The sequence below is a fragment of the Sinocyclocheilus anshuiensis genome, unplaced genomic scaffold (genome assembly GCF_001515605.1).
Source record: "Sinocyclocheilus anshuiensis isolate Anshui unplaced genomic scaffold, SAMN03320099.WGS_v1.1 scaffold272, whole genome shotgun sequence".
NCBI classification, from domain to species: Eukaryota; Metazoa; Chordata; class Actinopteri; order Cypriniformes; family Cyprinidae; genus Sinocyclocheilus; species Sinocyclocheilus anshuiensis.
In genome coordinates, this window is record NW_015554117.1 from 70,462 (window position 1) to 89,378 (window position 18,917).

The window sequence follows — 18,917 nt, forward strand, 5'->3', positions numbered from 1 at the left end:
GTTTACATGCTGACATGGCAGCTGATATCTGATTCCTTTGTGTTTCTTTTTAGAATAGCATAGAAATGCTGATAACCTTTCAAGCCATTGAAATTTCCCTATAATCCTAATCTCTCCATCTCTGTGTCAGTTCCTGCTGATCTTCCGGAGGGCCGCGGCAGGTGAGCTGCAGGAAGAGAGCGGACTGATGGCTCTGGCTCGACTTTCAGAGATTGACGTCTCGACCAAAGGCGTTCTTGGAGCGAGGGACTTCTTTGAGGCAAAGGTTTGTGGGTTTTTATGTTAGTGTGTTTTGATGCATGAGCAACCACTACTCCCAGGTTCTCAGGTTCCCTCTTGTGGTCATATACAGTAAGTACATGAAAGGCTGACATCTGCAAAGAACACATCAATAATGTGTTCAGTTTTTGATGACAGTTGTTACACTATAAAAGCGCATATTTTTTTAGCTGAACCTCTATGTCCTAAATTATTTATTTAAAGTACATTCTGATATTTTTAGTAATGTTAAACTTACAAAATATTATTTTTTGTATTAAATAACGTGTCAAATTTTTGCAACAGTTTTTGAATGTTTAGGTTAAGTTATAGGGTTATTATTTTAGTTACATTTCAGTGAACCTTTTTAATTTTTTTATTATTAAAATTAAATATTATTATGTCAACATTTTTTATTGTTAATAATAATTTAAATAGTTATATTACATATTATTTTAAATTATTTTTGTATTTTTATATTTATAGTTGTTGTTTTTATTTAGTTATTTTAATACATTTTAATATAAAATAGAAAATGTAGAATTTATAAATTGTTTTAGCAGGAATACAGCAATAGTAATACATTTATTTTTATTTTTATTTTTATGTTGTAGGCATATGACACATTCAACAGAAATGCATTTTATTTGTATTTTGTGTGTGTTTGGTAGGTTCAGGCTCTGTCGGTGCGCAGTAAGTTTGAGGCAGAGATACGAGAGGAACAAGAAGAGAAGAAGAGGATGGAACTTGAAAGAAAACAACGGCGTGCTGCATTTAAAGAGCTGCAATCCACATTCTGCTCCTAAAACTACAGTTCTTTTAGAGAGCACAGTTTACTTGCACACAAGCACATACACGCATGCACACGCTGCTTCTCGTACCTCACACCTATGTGTAATCAAAACCACAGCCGAACACTGAACAAGTAGCATTATCGTTATTAGCCACTTACAGCTATCCTGAAATATGCATGAGGAATTTGTTTGGCGGGTGACGGCTGAGGAGAAGACGAGATGACGTGAGTGAAATTTCAGGAGACTTCTAATGTAGGACTTAAACTCTAATAGACTAGAGTGTGCTTCTATTTTAATCAAAGCAACTATATATTTTTAGAAACTAAAAAGTTTATTGTAAAGTTATTCAGTGTTAATCATAATTTTAAATACATGCAAAATTGTTGTCGTGGACTAAATGTTGATTATGACCAACTGAGAAAAAAAAAACATGGAGGGAAAGGGTCAAGAATTTTTTTTTATTTTTATAGATTTTAATCATGCATTTTGTTCCATTTTCTTTTTTGTCAACTTTTTTCTACATATTTGTCAGCTAAATATTGTTGTTAAGTTTTGGTTAATTGTATTTGATCAGATGTTCATAAAATCTACCTGTAACTCTAGTGTTTTGCCAATTACATAAAGCCCATTAAATCACTGTATTTTAAAATATATATATATATATATATTTGTTTTTTTTTTGCAAGTTCAGATTACATTTCAGTGAACCTTAATGTTTTTATATTATATTGCAATATGATTATATAGATGATTATATAGATAATATATAGATATATTATATTATATCATATTATATTCAGCTTTTGCAATTCTGATCATCAACCCTACTATATACTATTATAAACCCTATATGGCAAGTGTTTTTTTTTGTGTTGTTTATATGCTATTATTTTGTTTATTAATATTTTAAATTATCATTTATATATTTATTTCTGTGTTTTATATATATATATATATATATATATATATAAAATAAGCGGCTTCGTTTTATTCCATATGTGCAAAATGTAATAATTGATGTTATATCAGTGGCATTTATTTTCTCTGAAGTGCCTGTAGGTGGCAGCACAGGACTTGGTCAATACAACATGCACTATAAAGTGTGTTGCTGACATAACTTTTGTTTAACTGTATAAGAATTACTGCTAATGATGTATAAAATGCATAAAATGTTCTGTAAGGATTAAAAAAAAAAACACACAACCACAACATTTTCACAGATATTTGAATCCAGTCTAGTTTTCCACATATCAAAATAAAGACATTTCTTTTCCACATCAGTTTCCAGTCAGTGTAGCTTGAAAAAAAATTGATTGGTGGCCTGTTTGCAGGAAACTGATTTACTACAATTCTTTTCCAGCCTTCCAGAGTTTAACAATCATGCTTTATACATATAATAATAAAGTGAAAGCAATCAGTCTTTCCTGATTGACAAACAGACAATACATGTGCTATATATAATCACCTACAGAGAAAAAATCATATAGTGTTGTGCCACCAGTAGGATTGTGCTAATTTTTAATTTGTTTTATTGCATAGATTGCATTGCACTGATAATATTGAGATTCTCTTTCCCAAAAATAATCTAGTAAATAATCTATTGATCTATATACTTTATTATTTACATCACTGTTAATGTTCAGTTCAATATTCGATCTCTCCATCCAAAAGTCCATTTCATGACTTTTCATGAAAAAGAAAAGTTTATCAGTAGGCACTTAATAGGGGTGTTAATGAACACGTTAAAGGTATAGTTCAACCAAATACGACAAAAGTCATTTTTTTCATTGAATATTAAATAATAATAAGAGTGTTGCAGAGATGACATATTTTTTTGGGCCAAAACCCAGAAACAAGCATTTGAGCACTTCTGGTTTCTGAAGTCAATGGGTTTTTTGAATGGGTTTTTGGTTAAATGGCTGAATTTGAGGTCTGTGGTTAACACAAGCTCAAGATATTTTACTCTACAATATAAAAATCCTTCAGTACTACTCCTTTTACTTGTTTTCAAAAAGGAGGTCGCTAACAAGTGTCTAAATGGGACTACAGAGGCTGATCGGGACATTAAACACTATCGCGCAGAACAGATAAACTCATCTTCTCACTTCTAGTCTGCTTTTACAGCCTCTTTGTGTTTATAATCACGCTCTTGCAAGCTATTCTAACTCAGACTTTCAGGGAAAATGTTATAAATAAAAACTGAAAGAGTTGTTGTAAGCTTAAAGGGGCCATAGAATGCTACATGCACTTTTACAAGTTGTTTGAACTGAAATGTGTGTTGGCAGTGTGTGTACACAACCACCCTATAATGATTAAAATCCACCCCGTGTTTTTTTTTTATCTCGTTAAATGTTTTCCCCTTTCTCAAATCGAGATCAACTTGTGGAAAATGGGCATCATATGACCCCTTTAATGGTAGTGACATTAAAGTTATGCAACCATGGTGTAATTTTTATTTATAGCCCATGTTTAGCGTTTTACTTTTTATGTGTAAGAATAATAAACTTTTGTTGGCCACCGTACTTAATTTATGCAATAATCCAAAAAATTGTGGAAGAATGCTATTGGGTTTTTGTTGGTGATGTGGACTTCCGGGTCATCACTGCAACACTCTATATTAATAAATGAACATCCACCTTATGTGGATATGAGACGATGACAGGTGCATGATGACAGAGTTTTCATTTTTGGTTGAACTATCCCTAACATTCATGCATTTTGATAAAAATACTTTATGGACAAGGATGACCTTTGTCTGTGTAGCCAGTGCTGGGTAACTGATTGTAATGTAATCTGGATTATGTAATCAGATTACAAAATTTAAGTACTTGTAATTAGAATGTTACCTTTTAAAATGCTCATAATCAGATTACAGTTACTTTTTTGATAGATAACATTATTACATATTATTGGCAGTAAATTATTCATAATTTGATTGCCATGATTCTTCTTCTTCTTCTTCTCTCTCTCTCCCTCTCTCTTTCTTAAATTTTCATTTCTAAAATTCTACTGCTTTCATACATTTGGAAAGTCTTCCAGCTTTTCATCAATTCCCAAACCCCCCTGTAGTTCATTTGTGAATCCCTGACATAATGTAATGTTTAATACACTTCATGAATGGAATATATTTTAAGTCAAAAGTACTCTAAAAGTAATCAAAATGTAGTCAGAATACATTACCTAATATGAGTAATCCAATAGTTTATGTTGCACACTATCATTTCCATCATGTAATTTGTAATCAGTAACGGATTACAATTTGTAAGTAATCTACCCAGCACTGTGTGCAGCGCTTTAATAATTTATATTTTGAAAACAAGCCCTTGACTCAGATACAGACAGGTAACGCAGTGACAATGTCCAGGAGCCGAATAAATAAGGGCTCAAACTTGGTTTTGTGGTGTCAGTGGATTCAGGGTGAAGATGGTCAGTTACAATCATAAAACATTGGAGATTCCTCTTATTGCCATATGAAAACAAGATCTTAAGCAGCTGGCGCTCATCTGTGTTGCTCTGGAAAACGCAAGTGTGTCCGTAGCAGCAAAAATGTTTTTGATGGGTTACTAACAGGACGGGGTGACATATCAGACCATAACTAACTGAGGTTGTGTTTTGGGATAAAAAAAGTCATAAACTGGAGGTTGTGTGAAATGAAATGCCCGTTTCATGAGCGGAGAATTCTTATGAAATCATACACCCTTGCATAAAAATAAAGCACTGCTACTCCACCCGGTCACTGCCTTCCCCGTTGAGCTGAACCACCTCGTGCTCTTTCTCCAGTGCATCGCCGGTGTGTGTGTTTGGGAGCGTGAGTGGACAGGGCTGCATGTCAAAATAGAGCATGCTTTCGGCTTTGCTCCGGCCTTTTCCCTGCCGAGACGTCACCTTGGTGAAGCAACTGCCGTACTGGATCTCGTCTGGCAGGTAGGACGTCCTCTTGTGGTAGCCGGAGCCCGTGCTCTCCTGAGAAGCGTTGAGGAACACCACCAACTCCAAGTGTTTGATGTTAGGGGCATTGTTTAGAGGGCTGGATGGAGTTAGAGGGTGATAAAAGGTCAGAGGTGACAGGAAAAGGGGGCAAGGTCGTGACCCCAGGTTATCGACACTGAATTCCATCGCGGTTTGGTGGAGTTCATGATCGTCACGTTCTTCGTAGAGAACGGCGCTCACACACACGTCCACCAGCGGCCGTGGAAGCAGGTTACAGACGCGGAACATCAGGCAACGCTGACCTCTGACCTCACACACTACGGCCTGAGGACTGAACAGGATCCCACCGCAGCGCTTTTGAGGGCGGGAGAATTTAGCCACAAATGCACCTGAGCAGTGACAGAAAAAAGAATTTGGATGAAAAGGAATTGAAATAAAAACAAAATGCTCTAAATAAATCTGCAAAATAAATGATTGAATAAGAAAATACTTTATAATAATAATAGCAATAGAAATTTGTACATTTAATTTTATATATATATATATATATCTGGACAAACTTTGATGATAAAGAAGCCAAATAAAACTCCAAAATAAACGATTTAACTAATAAGGTAAATAAATTAAATGCTAATAATAATAATAATAATAATAATACTTTATTTTTAGAGAAGGTAAGTTTGTCAAGACAAACCTTGCCACAAATGTACTGAGAAGAGAGAATTTTTTCTTTTTTTAAATCTATAAATTGTTTAGAAACAGATGGATTAGTTTGAAATGTCACAAAATGTATTTATTTATTTATTTTTTTTTACCTACTTTATATATACATGGGCAAGAATGGAAAAAAAAAACGTAATTTCCCAAAATACAATTATCTGTTGCCATTGTATGAATTGTGATTAGTGAATTCCACTTCCTGTCATTCCAACTAAACTTCCTGTTCACACATAATTCTTAAATTCTGAATTTTGTGCAATCCTGGTCAAAACTCCTAAAGTGGCCATTGGTTTGACTGGTTTACCTGAGCAGTCAGCCCCTGCTGGTAGATTCTGTAACTACACGTTTTTCTACATTTTTTTCTTCACTTGACAGCCAATACATTTTTTTGTAAGCTAAGGTTTCATTATATTCTAGTAAATGTTCTTAAAAAGTATGCATGGGTTTTTCCCTGTTTGCTGTCTTTGGTATCAAAGAACCGGATATTTGCTATAAAAGAGTGATTAGTCACATGACACCTGCAGCTCAACTGATTGGCTCACAAAACCTGTCTGCAGAAAAAACGTTTTGCACCATTTTGTCGGGGCTGAACGCAGCCCAGGATAGTTATCTAGCAGAGTGATTAGTCACATGACATCTGCAGCTCAGCTGATTGGCTCACAAAACATGTATGCTCAACTGCAGTTGAGCCAAGATGGCAGCATTTGTCAGTTCATTTACATTTTATTTGTGTTTATGGGTGGCTTAATAAACTAAAACTCTAAAGTAGGATCAAGTAGCCTACCCCTGATTTCAGTGCATACTGTTACATATTTTCTTGTTCAATAGCAGGACATCTACAGGTCCTTTTGCATTTCCTCTGAGGGCTTCAGTACCAGGATTTTCTGCTATACAAAGCCAGATTTGTGATGCGTTTACATTTACCCTGTAGTTCAGAGTCAAAGTACTCGTGATAAGTTTTATTTAAAATATATCCATCAAAGAGTCTTTTACTGGTGATCTCCTTAAAGCATGGGAACTCAGTCCCATGACTGACTGTACATATATCTGAAGTCTTTATCTATAGGTCATTGTGTCATTGAGATTTTCTGAGGTAACTAATTGGAGAAAAAAAAAAACTTGTTTTTTTCCGAATTCTTTCAGAATATATGTTGACTTCAGACTTTAAGTTACAGTTTGGCTTACCTATAAACAGGGGAACGTGTTGAAATAGTCAACAGATATACAGTATGATGATATGAACATTAATGGAAATGTGTGATTTATGTGCTTATGTTTTCTGGTTGAAAAGCAGCTTAACATCCTTAATGTAAAACCCATGTACTGTAGCTGTTTAGGCTTTAATGGAATATTCTAGGTTCAGCACAAGTTAATATCATGTATATAGGTTTTTTTGTACACAAAGGTTGGTAAACATTTTACATAAACATGATACATATACAGTATGTCTGATATATATGATACATATGGTGTGTGCGTGTGTGCATTGACATGAGTTTTTTTTAGTACAGCTCAAATAATACATTTTAATAGAAGAGGTAGAGGTTTCTCTTTTTTGAGATGCTAGGTTTGAATTTGAATTTTATAGAATGAAACCAGAAAATGTGTATTTTAGAAAATAGAATAAAAAGTAATTATAATAAAAACTGCAAAAATAATAATTTAAATAAAAATTAATTTTAAATAAAATAAATGTATCAAAAGCTATATAGAAATATTTGTAAAAAAGAAAAAGAAAAAAAAAAACGAATATAAATGACAAAAGCACATAACAAAATTACTAAAACTTTAAAATCAAGCTGAAACTGAAAATATAAAAAACTCATTTAAAATATGAATTTAAAATATATATGAAATAGAATGAAAATATAAATGTTAAATTTTAATTAAAAATAATAGAAAGGAACTAAAAGAAAAAATGCAAATAGAATAATTTAGTAAATCAATAAAATTAATAAAAAATATAAATTATTACTTGCTTAATTTGCTTAATTGTGTAATTATTTTTTTTTTTTAAAAGAAGGTTCGTCAAGACAAATAATAAACAAACTGTAACAAGAGTTACTGTAAATGCTTTTATAATTATTAGCTAACATTTGTGCTTTTAAATCCTCACCGTAACATTTTTTTTTTATTTTTTAATGCAGCCTTATTTTTTTTCTTATAATGCAGGTGCTTGTCGATTAAGCTGAACTTGTATTGAATCTAGAATATTCCTGTAAATAAAAAAAAAACTCATTTAAAATCCTAATTTCCAAGGAAAGTTATATCTCTTATATAGACTTCATGCATATTTCTACAGTAAAGTAGAAGACTGTGGTGTGTACCAGTGATGAAGGCCTCCAGCATGAGTCCCAGCAGCATCTGCAGGGCGAGCAGCGCTATAGCGGTCGGACAGTCAGCGTTCGGGTACATGGTGCCATACCCGATGGTCAGCTGCGTCTCGAGGGCAAAAGAGAAGGCGGCGGTGAAGCCCGTCACGTGTTTGACACACAGCACGTGGCCGGCTGGTGGGGAGTCATGGTCGGGCACGTCCAGGTCTCCGTTGACACGGGCGAGCAGGTACCACAACACCGCGAACAGCAGCCAGTGAAGCAGGAAGGAGCCGCAGAACGCCAGCACCACCCACCGCCAGCGCAGCGTCAGCCACGTCCCCCACATGTCCCGCAGGGCCCCGAACCACGTCTCTCTGGAGCCTGGGGCATTGCCTTGCATCAGGCTCCGTCCGTCCTTACTGACCAGCCGCTGATGGGGAGGTTTGGCCATCAGTGGGCAGGAGGCGGCCTTTTGGTCGCTGGTGGTGCTTGTCATGGTGATGGAAAGTTGGCAAGCGGTTGGCACCTGGAAAGGTGAGCAAAAGAGCACCTGATATCAGTTACACATGCTGCATTTCTGCACTTTTGCATATGAAAATCAGATTTTTGTAAAGGAAAAGTTCACCTCAAAAAATGAAAATGAAATTTCAAACACAAGTCAAACCTGTATGTTTACTTACTATTTAGTTCTGTGAAACACAAAAGGAGATATTTTGAAGAATTTTTATACAGATGTATTATGCTCCAAACTTTTATTTGGCCTCAATTTAATCATTAGTGGAACAGTTGACCCAAAAATGGAGATGGACCTTTTAAAAAAAACATATATATACATATATATGGATAGAGGACTTTGTATTTTAACAAGAAGCTATATAGTTTAAAGTTAAAAAGTCTTTTTTGGGGGATTTGTTTCTTACAAACGTGCAGCTTTTCGCTTCACAAGACATTATTGTGATGTTTTTATCAGCTGTTTGGACTCTCATTCTGACGGCACCCATTCACTGCAGAGGATCCACTGGTGAGCAAGTCATGTAATGCTAAATTTCTCCAAATCTGTTCCCATCTAAAAATGGTGCCAGATTTGATGTAATTAACAGAAAATGGTGTTAGATTTAATATACAGGATGAAGGTTGATGGGATTTTTATTTTATTTTTTTGTGAATATCTTACTACATTTCTGTCTGTTCCAGTGTTGTTATTGTTAACTAAAACTAAAACCATTAAAAATCATTTTCGGTAATTGAAATAAAGCTGAAATAAAATGATATAAATAATAGATGAAAATCATAATTTTAAAATTTATACCTCAAAAGCTTAAATGAAAATTAGAACTGTTGCCTAGGCAACTAACAGAAATTAATTTTTAGATATTAAGTTTTAATTAAGTATTTAACTGAAATGAAAGCTTAAAAAATGATGACAAAAGCACATTAAAAATTATAAAAACGTTTAAGCTGAAGTACTAAAATGGAAATAAAAATGAAACCTATAAAGAAATATATATATATAAAAACTAAATGACAAAAGCACATAACAAAATTAAAAGGAAACCGAATATAGAAAAAGCTCATTTAAAATATTACTAAATCTTTTGATAGTAAATATAAATAATATTAAACTCACTAAAAGGTATTGTATTACTTTAGGAGACTTGAAATATAGTGCCTAAGTTGTGTATTAACACCATAACTACTTTTATGGTGTATTTTTTATCCTTTTTTGGCACTTGACTGCTGTCAAAATATAAAAAGTTTCTCTCTTTGGGTTTGGAACTGTACATTAAGGATGACAACAACAGATTTTCGGGTGAACTATTCCTTTGACATTTGAACCAGCAGTATGAACATTAGTCACCTGTGCTATTATTGAGGAAGGGAAGGCAGAGATGATGTGTAGTGTGTGTACTTCTGCACTGATGTGGCTGCCAGGTGACTTAATTGGTGATGTTTCTCAGTGGGGTGTGTGTGTGGAAAAGACAGCAGGAATGTGTGTTTAATCCGCTTTTTTTTTTTTGCGCGGTCTCTCTCTCTCTACCAGACGACTACGAGTAATTAGGCCTAGTCTGACACTAAAAAGCAAAGCACTGAAATAATAATAAAAAGAAAAAAGAAGTCCAGTAGCACAATGTTTTTTCAGTGTGTCACACTGTTTAATGATATTAGATTGTGTGCTAGAGAACCTGACAAAGAATAATGTACCAGCCCCTTGTATAACAAGTTAAATGTGTCTGTAAATATTATGCAGGCGCACTAAATGAAAGCGCCTGAGGATGTTTGGAAGCCAACGCTTCAGGTTAAACTGTAAATAAGAGGAGAGTGTCACATTTTCATTTAACAAATGTTAACTTGCCCTCCGGCTTCTCTCCCGGTGAGGACAGGGAATGTTCCACTTCTGGATGTTTTCCTAATGGGGAAAATTGCTGGCTGAAGATGAATGAGGTTTGCTTTCAATCTTTACAAATTCTAGCATATTGTGCCCTGACCTTGATCCCCATCTGAGGTTAAAATGGGATTTCCGGGTTTGGAAATCCATATAATTATGTTTCTGGTGAACTTAGACAAGATAGTTTCAATGTAGAATGCATTTTGCATTATTACTACATAAATATATTTACTGGAAAAAAACAACAATAAAATAAATGATTAAATATAATTATACTTACCAAGGTTACATATATTTGACCAAAATAGTAATATTGTGACATGATATATAAAAAGAACACACACACACACACACAAAAAAACTATTTTCTATTTTAATGTATTTTAAAATGTAATTTATTCCTGCGATGGCAAATTTCCAATTTAAAGCCTTCAGTGTCACGTGATCTTTTAGAAATCATTTTAATATGCTGATTTGGTGCTCAAGGAACAATTCTTATTATGTTGAACAGTTATGCTGCTTCATATTTTTGTTGAAATTGTATCCATTATAACTTTAATGGATAGAAAGTTCAAAAGAACAGGACTTATTAGAAATAAAAATCTTTTCACAATTAATTTAACACATCCTTGCTGAATAAAAGCAAAGATGTATAATAAAAGTATTATTTCTTAAAATCTTTTTTAAATGAGGCCAAACTTTTGTACATATTACTATTGTAGTGTATATATATATAGTTGTAGTAATTTTAGTACTTAAATTTAAACTTATATCACAGTTTTGTAATTTATTTTAATTTATTTATAATTTTCATTTACATTTTTAAGATTTCAAGTTTAAGTTTTTATGTAATATTTGTTTACTTCAGCTTGATTACCAAAAAAGTGTAACAGTTTTAGTTTTGATTAACAATAACAACAATGAAACAGACAGAATTTTAGGATAATGTTCTCGAAAATATTTCCATACATTTTCATTCCATACATTCTGTAAATACATCAAATATCATAATATTTATAAACTTAGATCATATTTGCGACTCTGGAGCACAAAACCAGTCTTAAGTCGCTGGGGTATATTTGTAGCAATAGCCATTATGACTGGTTTTGTGGTCCAGGGTCACATATATATAAACTTACAATGCATGTATTGGTCTGGGTTCAAAATCCAATTGTAAAACTTTTAATAAATTATGGATTTATTTAATTACTGTTGCTGCCAGTAGTTGATACAGTCAGTTGATGTCTATCAGAAATGAGGACACATTTATTGCGTATGTTATTAGATTGACAAAATAATCATAATTATTTTTAATTCTTCAATCAGTGTTAACACCAGATCATTCTGGCCCAATATAACCCCTGGTCCCTGAAGTACACACTCGATTAGACAAGACCATGAACATGTTCTATCTTAACCTAAACTTCATGAGGGAATCCATCACATGATAAATCACAGTAGACCATAGCCGTGTGCGTGTTTGCGGCGCATGTAATTCATGTGATCGGATCTGACCACAGGGCGATTAAAACACACGTCTCTTTATGTGTCCTGTTCCATGGATTAACAGCTGATAATGTCAGCGCTACATCTAGTGTAGCACATTCTGGACATCTGATGCTACACGATGGCTCCATATGTATTAATGCCATTCATTTACACAAACCCTTTGCAGACAGAGCATGAGTCATTGCCACATGACCATATTGTTGCTTGTCTTCATACGAGGTTTCATTAGCTTATGAATGATGGGCTTTCAGTTGACGGCGTGACGCTGGTCATATTTACAGATGGAACTAAGTTTGTATGAAAAAATGCTTTTATGTGCATGCAAATGTTCATTCTTTTTGTTCTTTTATACACGGCAAAAATGTATTTTGTCTTGTTTTGCAAACATTCTTAACATTGTTAAATCAAGGCATAATTACTTGAGAAGCAAAATGACATAAGATAATGAGTCTTGCAAAATGTCTCAAAATTAAGTGAGTTTATACTTAAAACAATAAATACAATTCTTTTTAAAAATCTGCCAATGTGGTTAGAAAAATAAACTTAATCCAAAGGGAAAACAAGATTATGTTTTCTGACCTCACTGGCAGATATTTAATTCTTGTTTTAGGCCTAAATTTGATTAATTTTGATACATTTTTCAGACTTCTTAGACTTAAGTAATTTTGCAAGTAAATATGCCTTGATATATGAATGTTTAGATATTTGTACTGGAATACAAGACAAAAATACTGAATAAGAAATAGATTTTTTTTGCTGTACACCTAATCGTATTAAATATTCTGGCATACTTTAGATGACACCATGTGATTTTACACAGAATTATGATACATATTAGCAAATAGGACATTTTACACATATTTATGTTAAGTCGTGGTCAGCACATTTCTGTTTGCTGTGATGTCTAGGTTCATTTTGTACAAATTACTTAATTATTTAAAAATTAAATAATGTAGTTTGAGTAAATCTAGCCAAGAACGTCATTTTCTTTGCATTTCAGGATTTCTAGCAGTTCTTTTTTCCCTTTCATCAGTCATATCTTTGATTGACATCTTGCAATTATTAAGCTACCTCAATGACACCTCACCTTGTGAATGCTTTCTTCAACACATGAGAAACAATAGCAAAACAATGAGTAGCTGATTCCTGGATATAAGATTAACCTGGACCTGTGTGTGTGTGTGTGTGTGTGAGAGAGAGAGAGAGAGAGAGAGAGAGAGTTTGAGATAGTGCTGTCAGTTACTGTAAGCACTGTATCTGAACTTTAGCACATGTCGTGCATGGTTTACTTGTGTGAACTTCAAGCTGAATTAGAATGGAAAAAATGTGTCTTGTTTCGGTGATTTTAGTTACGAGTTTAACCAGAGATTTGGTCTGATTAAAACTGAGTGATTCTCCACTGCACACAGTTCAATGTGTCAGAGTGCAAATGAGTAGGGTGTGCTCATGGGTAAATGATTATTTCAAGTGTGTGTGTGTGTGTGTGTGTGTGTGTGTGTGATGAGAGTCAGGAAAGAGGGAGAAGAGAATAGAGAGAGATATGGATATTTAAAAGACAGTTACCCTAAAAAACACCTTGGAAATAGAAAAAAATATTTTTGAAGAGTTCTTGTCACTTTTTTTGTGAAAAAAGGGTCTGTATCTGCTCCAAAAGGACTAAAAAAGCACCATAAAATTACTATAAAAGTAGTCTATATTACTCATACACTATATTCATAGTCATATGATAGCTTTGTGTGAGAAATAGAGCATAATTTAAAAGTGTTTTGCTAAAGAACAATGATGCTTGGTGCCAAATTACATAAATGTCATACATTTAGTTTCCATTTCAGAGCTTTGGCAGAGGGGAAGACCTAAATTGAAATCTTTATACAGTGCAAGAGTCATGTGGGCTAATTTTATGGTGCTATTTTTATTATTTTGGAGTTTGACAGACCCGGTCCTCATTGCATTTCGTTTCTGGCCTGGATTTTATTTATTTTTTATCACCTTTGGTATTCTACACTCTTAAAAATAAAGGTGTATCACGATGCCATAGAAGAACCTTTTTGTCTAAATGGTTCTAGACAGATCCTTTAACACCTGAAGAACCTTTCTGTTTCACAAAAGGTTCTTTGTGGCGAAAGAAGGTTCTTCAGATTACAAAAAGTTAAGAAAGAGATGGTTCTTTAAAGAACCTTTGACTGAATGGTTCTTTGTGGAACCAAAAATGGTTCTTCTATGGCATCGCTTGAAGAACCTTTTGAAGCACCTTTATTTTTAAGAGTGTAGGTAAAAAGAAAAGTCATATTGGAATGGCATTAAGGTCAGTCAATTATGAAAAAAAAATTTGTTTTGGGTGAACTTTTCCTTTAAGAGAAAAAAATAGATGTCACGAAATCTTTTATGAATAAACAATGATTCACAAACACACACACACACATACACATAAACACTGTCGTGAAGATCTGGATGCTGAATTGCTTTCAGTAGAGTTTGTCTGTTGAGACTGTGATTAGTCATGGTCACCCAAGGTAAAATATCTTCTATTTTTCTCTTCCAGCTATAAGTCTTATCTAATAATTTCTCTAACAGAGCATAACACACACACACACACACACACACACACACACACACACAAGCATGTGTGACAGATAATAGGGGCTCATTTTTGGAATGGCATTAAGGTCAGTCAATTATGAAAAAAAAATTTGTTTTGGGTGAACTTTTCCTTTAAGAGAAAAAAATAGATGTCACGAAATCTTTTATGAATAAACAATGATTCACAAACACACACACACACATACACATAAACACTGTCGTGAAGATCTGGATGCTGAATTGCTTTCAGTAGAGTTTGTCTGTTGAGACTGTGATTAGTCATGGTCACCCAAGGTAAAATATCTTCTATTTTTCTCTTCCAGCTATAAGTCTTATCTAATAATTTCTCTAACAGAGCATAACACACACACACACACACACACACACACACACACACACACCAGTTTTACTCACCAGTTTTCTCTCTTTGGGGTTTATTAGGGATTCCTCAGTGTTTTTCGACAGAGCGTGAAACCTTTTGAGGTGTTCAAGCAGGATCTAGAACGTGAGGAACCGTAGATCCTCGGCCGGAGTGTAAAACCAATCCAGATCCTTCTGTAGGAGACACCAAAGAGTCAAACGCACTGATGAACTCCAACAAACACACACATACAATGAAGAGAGCCGGCCCTGAAACTCATTGGTCACATTACTCAGCATGTGGCCAATTAGGAGTACTTGAGAGAGGAGGAGAACACCTAGAGTCACTTCTCTCTGTCTGTGTGTGGGTGTGTGTGTGTGTGTGTGTGTGTGTGTGTGTGTGTGTGTGTGATGAAAGGAACAGTACAGTAGCTTGTCTTTCTAACCCATCTTTCTGAAGCTGTTTTAACTGATAAACGTCTCTCAACCTGAACCTTTCTTTCGGCTAAGGAGTGAAAACAGATTTTGTCCTGTTTTTGTTGGTCAGCGTGAGAGTTTCTGCATGAGTGCCTGTGTTACTGCTTACATAATATCTCTCATTTACAGGAAAGGGTCACACTTTTGACATTGCCGATGACAGTCGGATGGCCTTGTGATCACATTTAATTGTTCACTGCAGAGAAAAAAAAATCTTATTTAGTATTTTTGTCTTGTTTTCCAGTAAAAAATATCTATGAATTGTTAAATCAAGGCAAAATTACTAGAGAAGCAAAATGACATAAAATAATAAAAATGATTGTTTTCTGCAAAATGTATCAAAAATAAGTGAGTTTATGCTTAAAACAATAAAAATATCTGCCAATGGGGTTAGAAAAATAACCGTAATCCAAAGGGAAAACAAGAATATTTTTCTGGCAGATATTTATTTCTTGTTTTAGGCCTAAATTTGCTTAATTTTGATAACTTTTCAAAAAACAAGATTGAGTCATTTTGCTTATCAAGTAAATATGCCTTGATTTGAGAATGTTTAGATATTTGGACTGGAAAACAAGACAAAAATCCTGAGTAAGAAATGTTTTTTTTTTTTTAAGTGTTGTTGCTCTTTTATAATTAAGATATTTTCCTTTTATTTAAGTATCAACTTTCTCTCAGATATTTTTCCTAATTGCATTGCTTGCACAGATCAGATCATTTGTTTTTGTTTTTAGAAACATTTGATCAGAAATGTATAAGTTCATATTGAGATCTCTGACTTTTGATTGCAGACAGACCTGAGCAATGTGAGACATTGTTTAGATCTTTTCTGAAACTCTAAATGACTCAAAATGTGATTTTACTGGGGTCTTTTTCCTCAGGAGTAAAATATGAGAAGCTCCAAAGTCTTCCTTTAAACTCAGTGCCTTCTAGAAGAAAGAATTGAGAAATTCAAGATTTGTGCAAGACCACACTTGTACAATTTAACACTGGTAAGTAACCACACACTATCAATATTGCACTTTACTTAAAATGCCACTAAAATGCTAATAAATGATATTTCTGGTAGTGATGTGAAGCTAATTGGAAAATGTCCAAATAAAAATAGTTGCCTGTGGGAAACTCTAGTGTGGTAACAGGGCCAGCTTATCTAAATGAGAGATCCACACAAAAGTATGCATAAAAATATCAACAAATAAAAATATTTTTATGGCGCTTTATGAACAGCTTCCCGCAGGCTCATCATTTTCTGTGAGTTGCCATTTGAATACAGAATAGTTGCATCACACAGCTGACGGTCTCAGTTTATTGCAATGATAAGAAATCTGAAGGTCTTCACTGTGAACTAGATAATAGATAACAGCTAAAAGCTAGCTAAATTTTGTATGTTGCTACAGAGCAAACAATAGAGTTTATTTACAGTCATTTTGAGGGGAATATACCATGAAAGTCTTCCTTGAAAGTGTCAGTCATACAAAAAGAAAGATATTTACTTATAAAACTAACTGAAATTGCATAAAAAGATCCTGTTTAAGAGTTCACATACCGCGTGTTGCCTCCTCGAGCATCAGTGACCGTTCACAGCCTTTGTGATAGCTGTGCAGTCTCTCAATTGTCCCGAGGCGAAGCTGGGCCTCCGCATCTTTGAGCGCTGTGAGGAGAATTCAGACGTGCAGAGCACGCAAGGCACCAAAGAACTTACACGACCTGGAGGTTTTTTTTCAACAGCAGTAATTTATGAGCTTTACAGCTCATTCATGGAGGCAGAAAATGTAAATGAATGTCTGAAGGGTTTTGGGATATTTGATCATCATCTATTGGAAGTCAGAACAGCCAAACGTGGTAGTCTAAAACTCTAGGAGTATATATAAAAAAACACGTTATTTTAAATTATTTTAGTAGTTTTAGTTATTTAAAAAAATTATAATTTAGCACCCTCATTTAAAAAATAAAAAATAAATAAATAAAAATAATTTTTGAGTAATTTAAGTATACTTGTACTCTATTAACCATAATGGAGTAACCATACTCTATTAGCATTGTGCTTAATTTGGCACTAAAATAAAATTGTGCAATATCAGTGTTATTTTTTTTTTCTTTAATTGTGACATTTTCATAATAATTAAGCACCCTCATATTTTTAAAATTAAGTAAGTTGTAACTAACCAACTTTATTATTGTGCTTCAGTCTGCAATAAAATGTCAATAGTACACATATATATATATATATATATATATACATATATATATATATATAATTCTTATATTTCTACATCCAGTTAGTATTTGTTGTACTGAATTTAATTCATACTGGTTTTCATCTTAAAAAAAAATCTCTGTCTGGAGTTTTATTATTGTATTACAGTAATAATAGACTAATGTAAATCATCATTAAAATAATCAAGATCATTGGGAATAACAATTACAAACGTAATAAATAAATACATAACTTTGATATTTATGTATAACTGACTTTTGTGTCATTCATTCTCCAACACTTACTCATGACTAAAGGGATGTTTCACTCAAAAGATCTGTCATAATTGACTCACTCTCATGTTGTTTCAAACCTCTATGACTTATTTTCTTCTGTGGAACAACACTTGAAAAGTTTCGAAGACCTGTTGTCTTCCTTGAAAGTGTCAGTCATACAAAACACATAAGGGTAAGTGAAAGATATTTACTTATAAAACGAACTGAAATTGCATAAGAAGATCCTGTTGACCCTCTGGGCCTCTTCGTTTGGGAGTCACACTTGGCTCCGTTCGCGGTCAAAAAGTAACTTTTTTTTTTCTTTTTTTTTCAGGAAAATCAATCTAATACATTTTTGTTCAATAATATTTTTTGATTCTTATAATTTTGAGGGAATTTTATGATACTATGCAATATTTATAACATTTTAATAAGCTATTTTTTCCATTAGAATTAATATTATTTTTTTTATTTCTTCATTTCTGTATTTTATTTTTTTTTAATAAATACAATATTTCACATTAAAATAGAGTGAAGGCATTTCAAATCCATTTTTTAAAGTGAGAATTGTGCCATCTGGAGGCGTAAAAAAAAAACTTGTGTAATGTTGCGTAACCTCCTGTATCCACCTTTTTCTTCAACGCGGAAGTAAGCCTATGGGTGAGACTTCCGGTTCATTACCCACTATAGATAAATAACGAGGAGAATAACAACGTGCAGTAAATGGTAAAACACTTGCACTGCAAACCAGTGTGTTCATAATTAAGATAATACATTAAAATAATATGATAAGACACACCAACTTTCAATATCAAGCAGCAAAACTAACTGTTTTGTTCAGCTAAAAATAGCTGGACGGAGTGGACGCAGATGAGACCGGAAGCCAGACCCATAGAATTTACAAATGGCCGCGCCCATTTTTTATTTTTTTTTTAATTGCAATTTTTAGAACAAAGAACATATAAGGGCAATAACATTTAAACTGGATGAAAACAAATATTTAAAATAAATAAATAAAAACTAAATAAGAAAAGCAATAAAAAAAAACACGTCTGTAAACAAGTACAAATAATTACAAATTATTCAAAGAATAGATTTAAGGCTTTAAAGTAATTTACA

General features: G+C 33.5%; 2 protein-coding genes across 2 annotated transcripts in view; one reads left to right on the forward strand and one right to left on the reverse strand.

The window, feature by feature from the left end:
* LOC107669899 (EF-hand domain-containing protein D1-like) overlaps positions 1 to 1,706 on the forward strand; it is a 7,996-nt gene extending 6,290 nt beyond the window's left edge. Inside the window, exons 3-4 of the mRNA XM_016462331.1 lie at positions 131 to 265; positions 930 to 1,706. Coding sequence (XP_016317817.1) covers positions 131 to 265; positions 930 to 1,064 — 270 coding nt within the window. The 3' untranslated portion in view covers positions 1,065 to 1,706. The remainder of the gene's footprint in view (positions 1 to 130; positions 266 to 929) is intronic.
* Positions 1,707 to 4,474: 2,768 nt separating this feature from the next.
* Positions 4,475 to 18,917, reverse strand: part of LOC107669918 (inward rectifier potassium channel 13-like) — a 23,666-nt gene continuing 9,223 nt past the window's right edge. The window contains exons 2-6 of the mRNA XM_016462352.1: positions 16,190 to 16,255; positions 15,439 to 15,525; positions 14,907 to 15,047; positions 8,030 to 8,543; positions 4,475 to 5,371 (exon numbers count right to left, since the gene is read on the reverse strand). Coding sequence (XP_016317838.1) covers positions 4,773 to 5,371; positions 8,030 to 8,513 — 1,083 coding nt within the window. The 5' untranslated portion in view covers positions 8,514 to 8,543; positions 14,907 to 15,047; positions 15,439 to 15,525; positions 16,190 to 16,255 and the 3' untranslated portion in view covers positions 4,475 to 4,772. The remainder of the gene's footprint in view (positions 5,372 to 8,029; positions 8,544 to 14,906; positions 15,048 to 15,438; positions 15,526 to 16,189; positions 16,256 to 18,917) is intronic.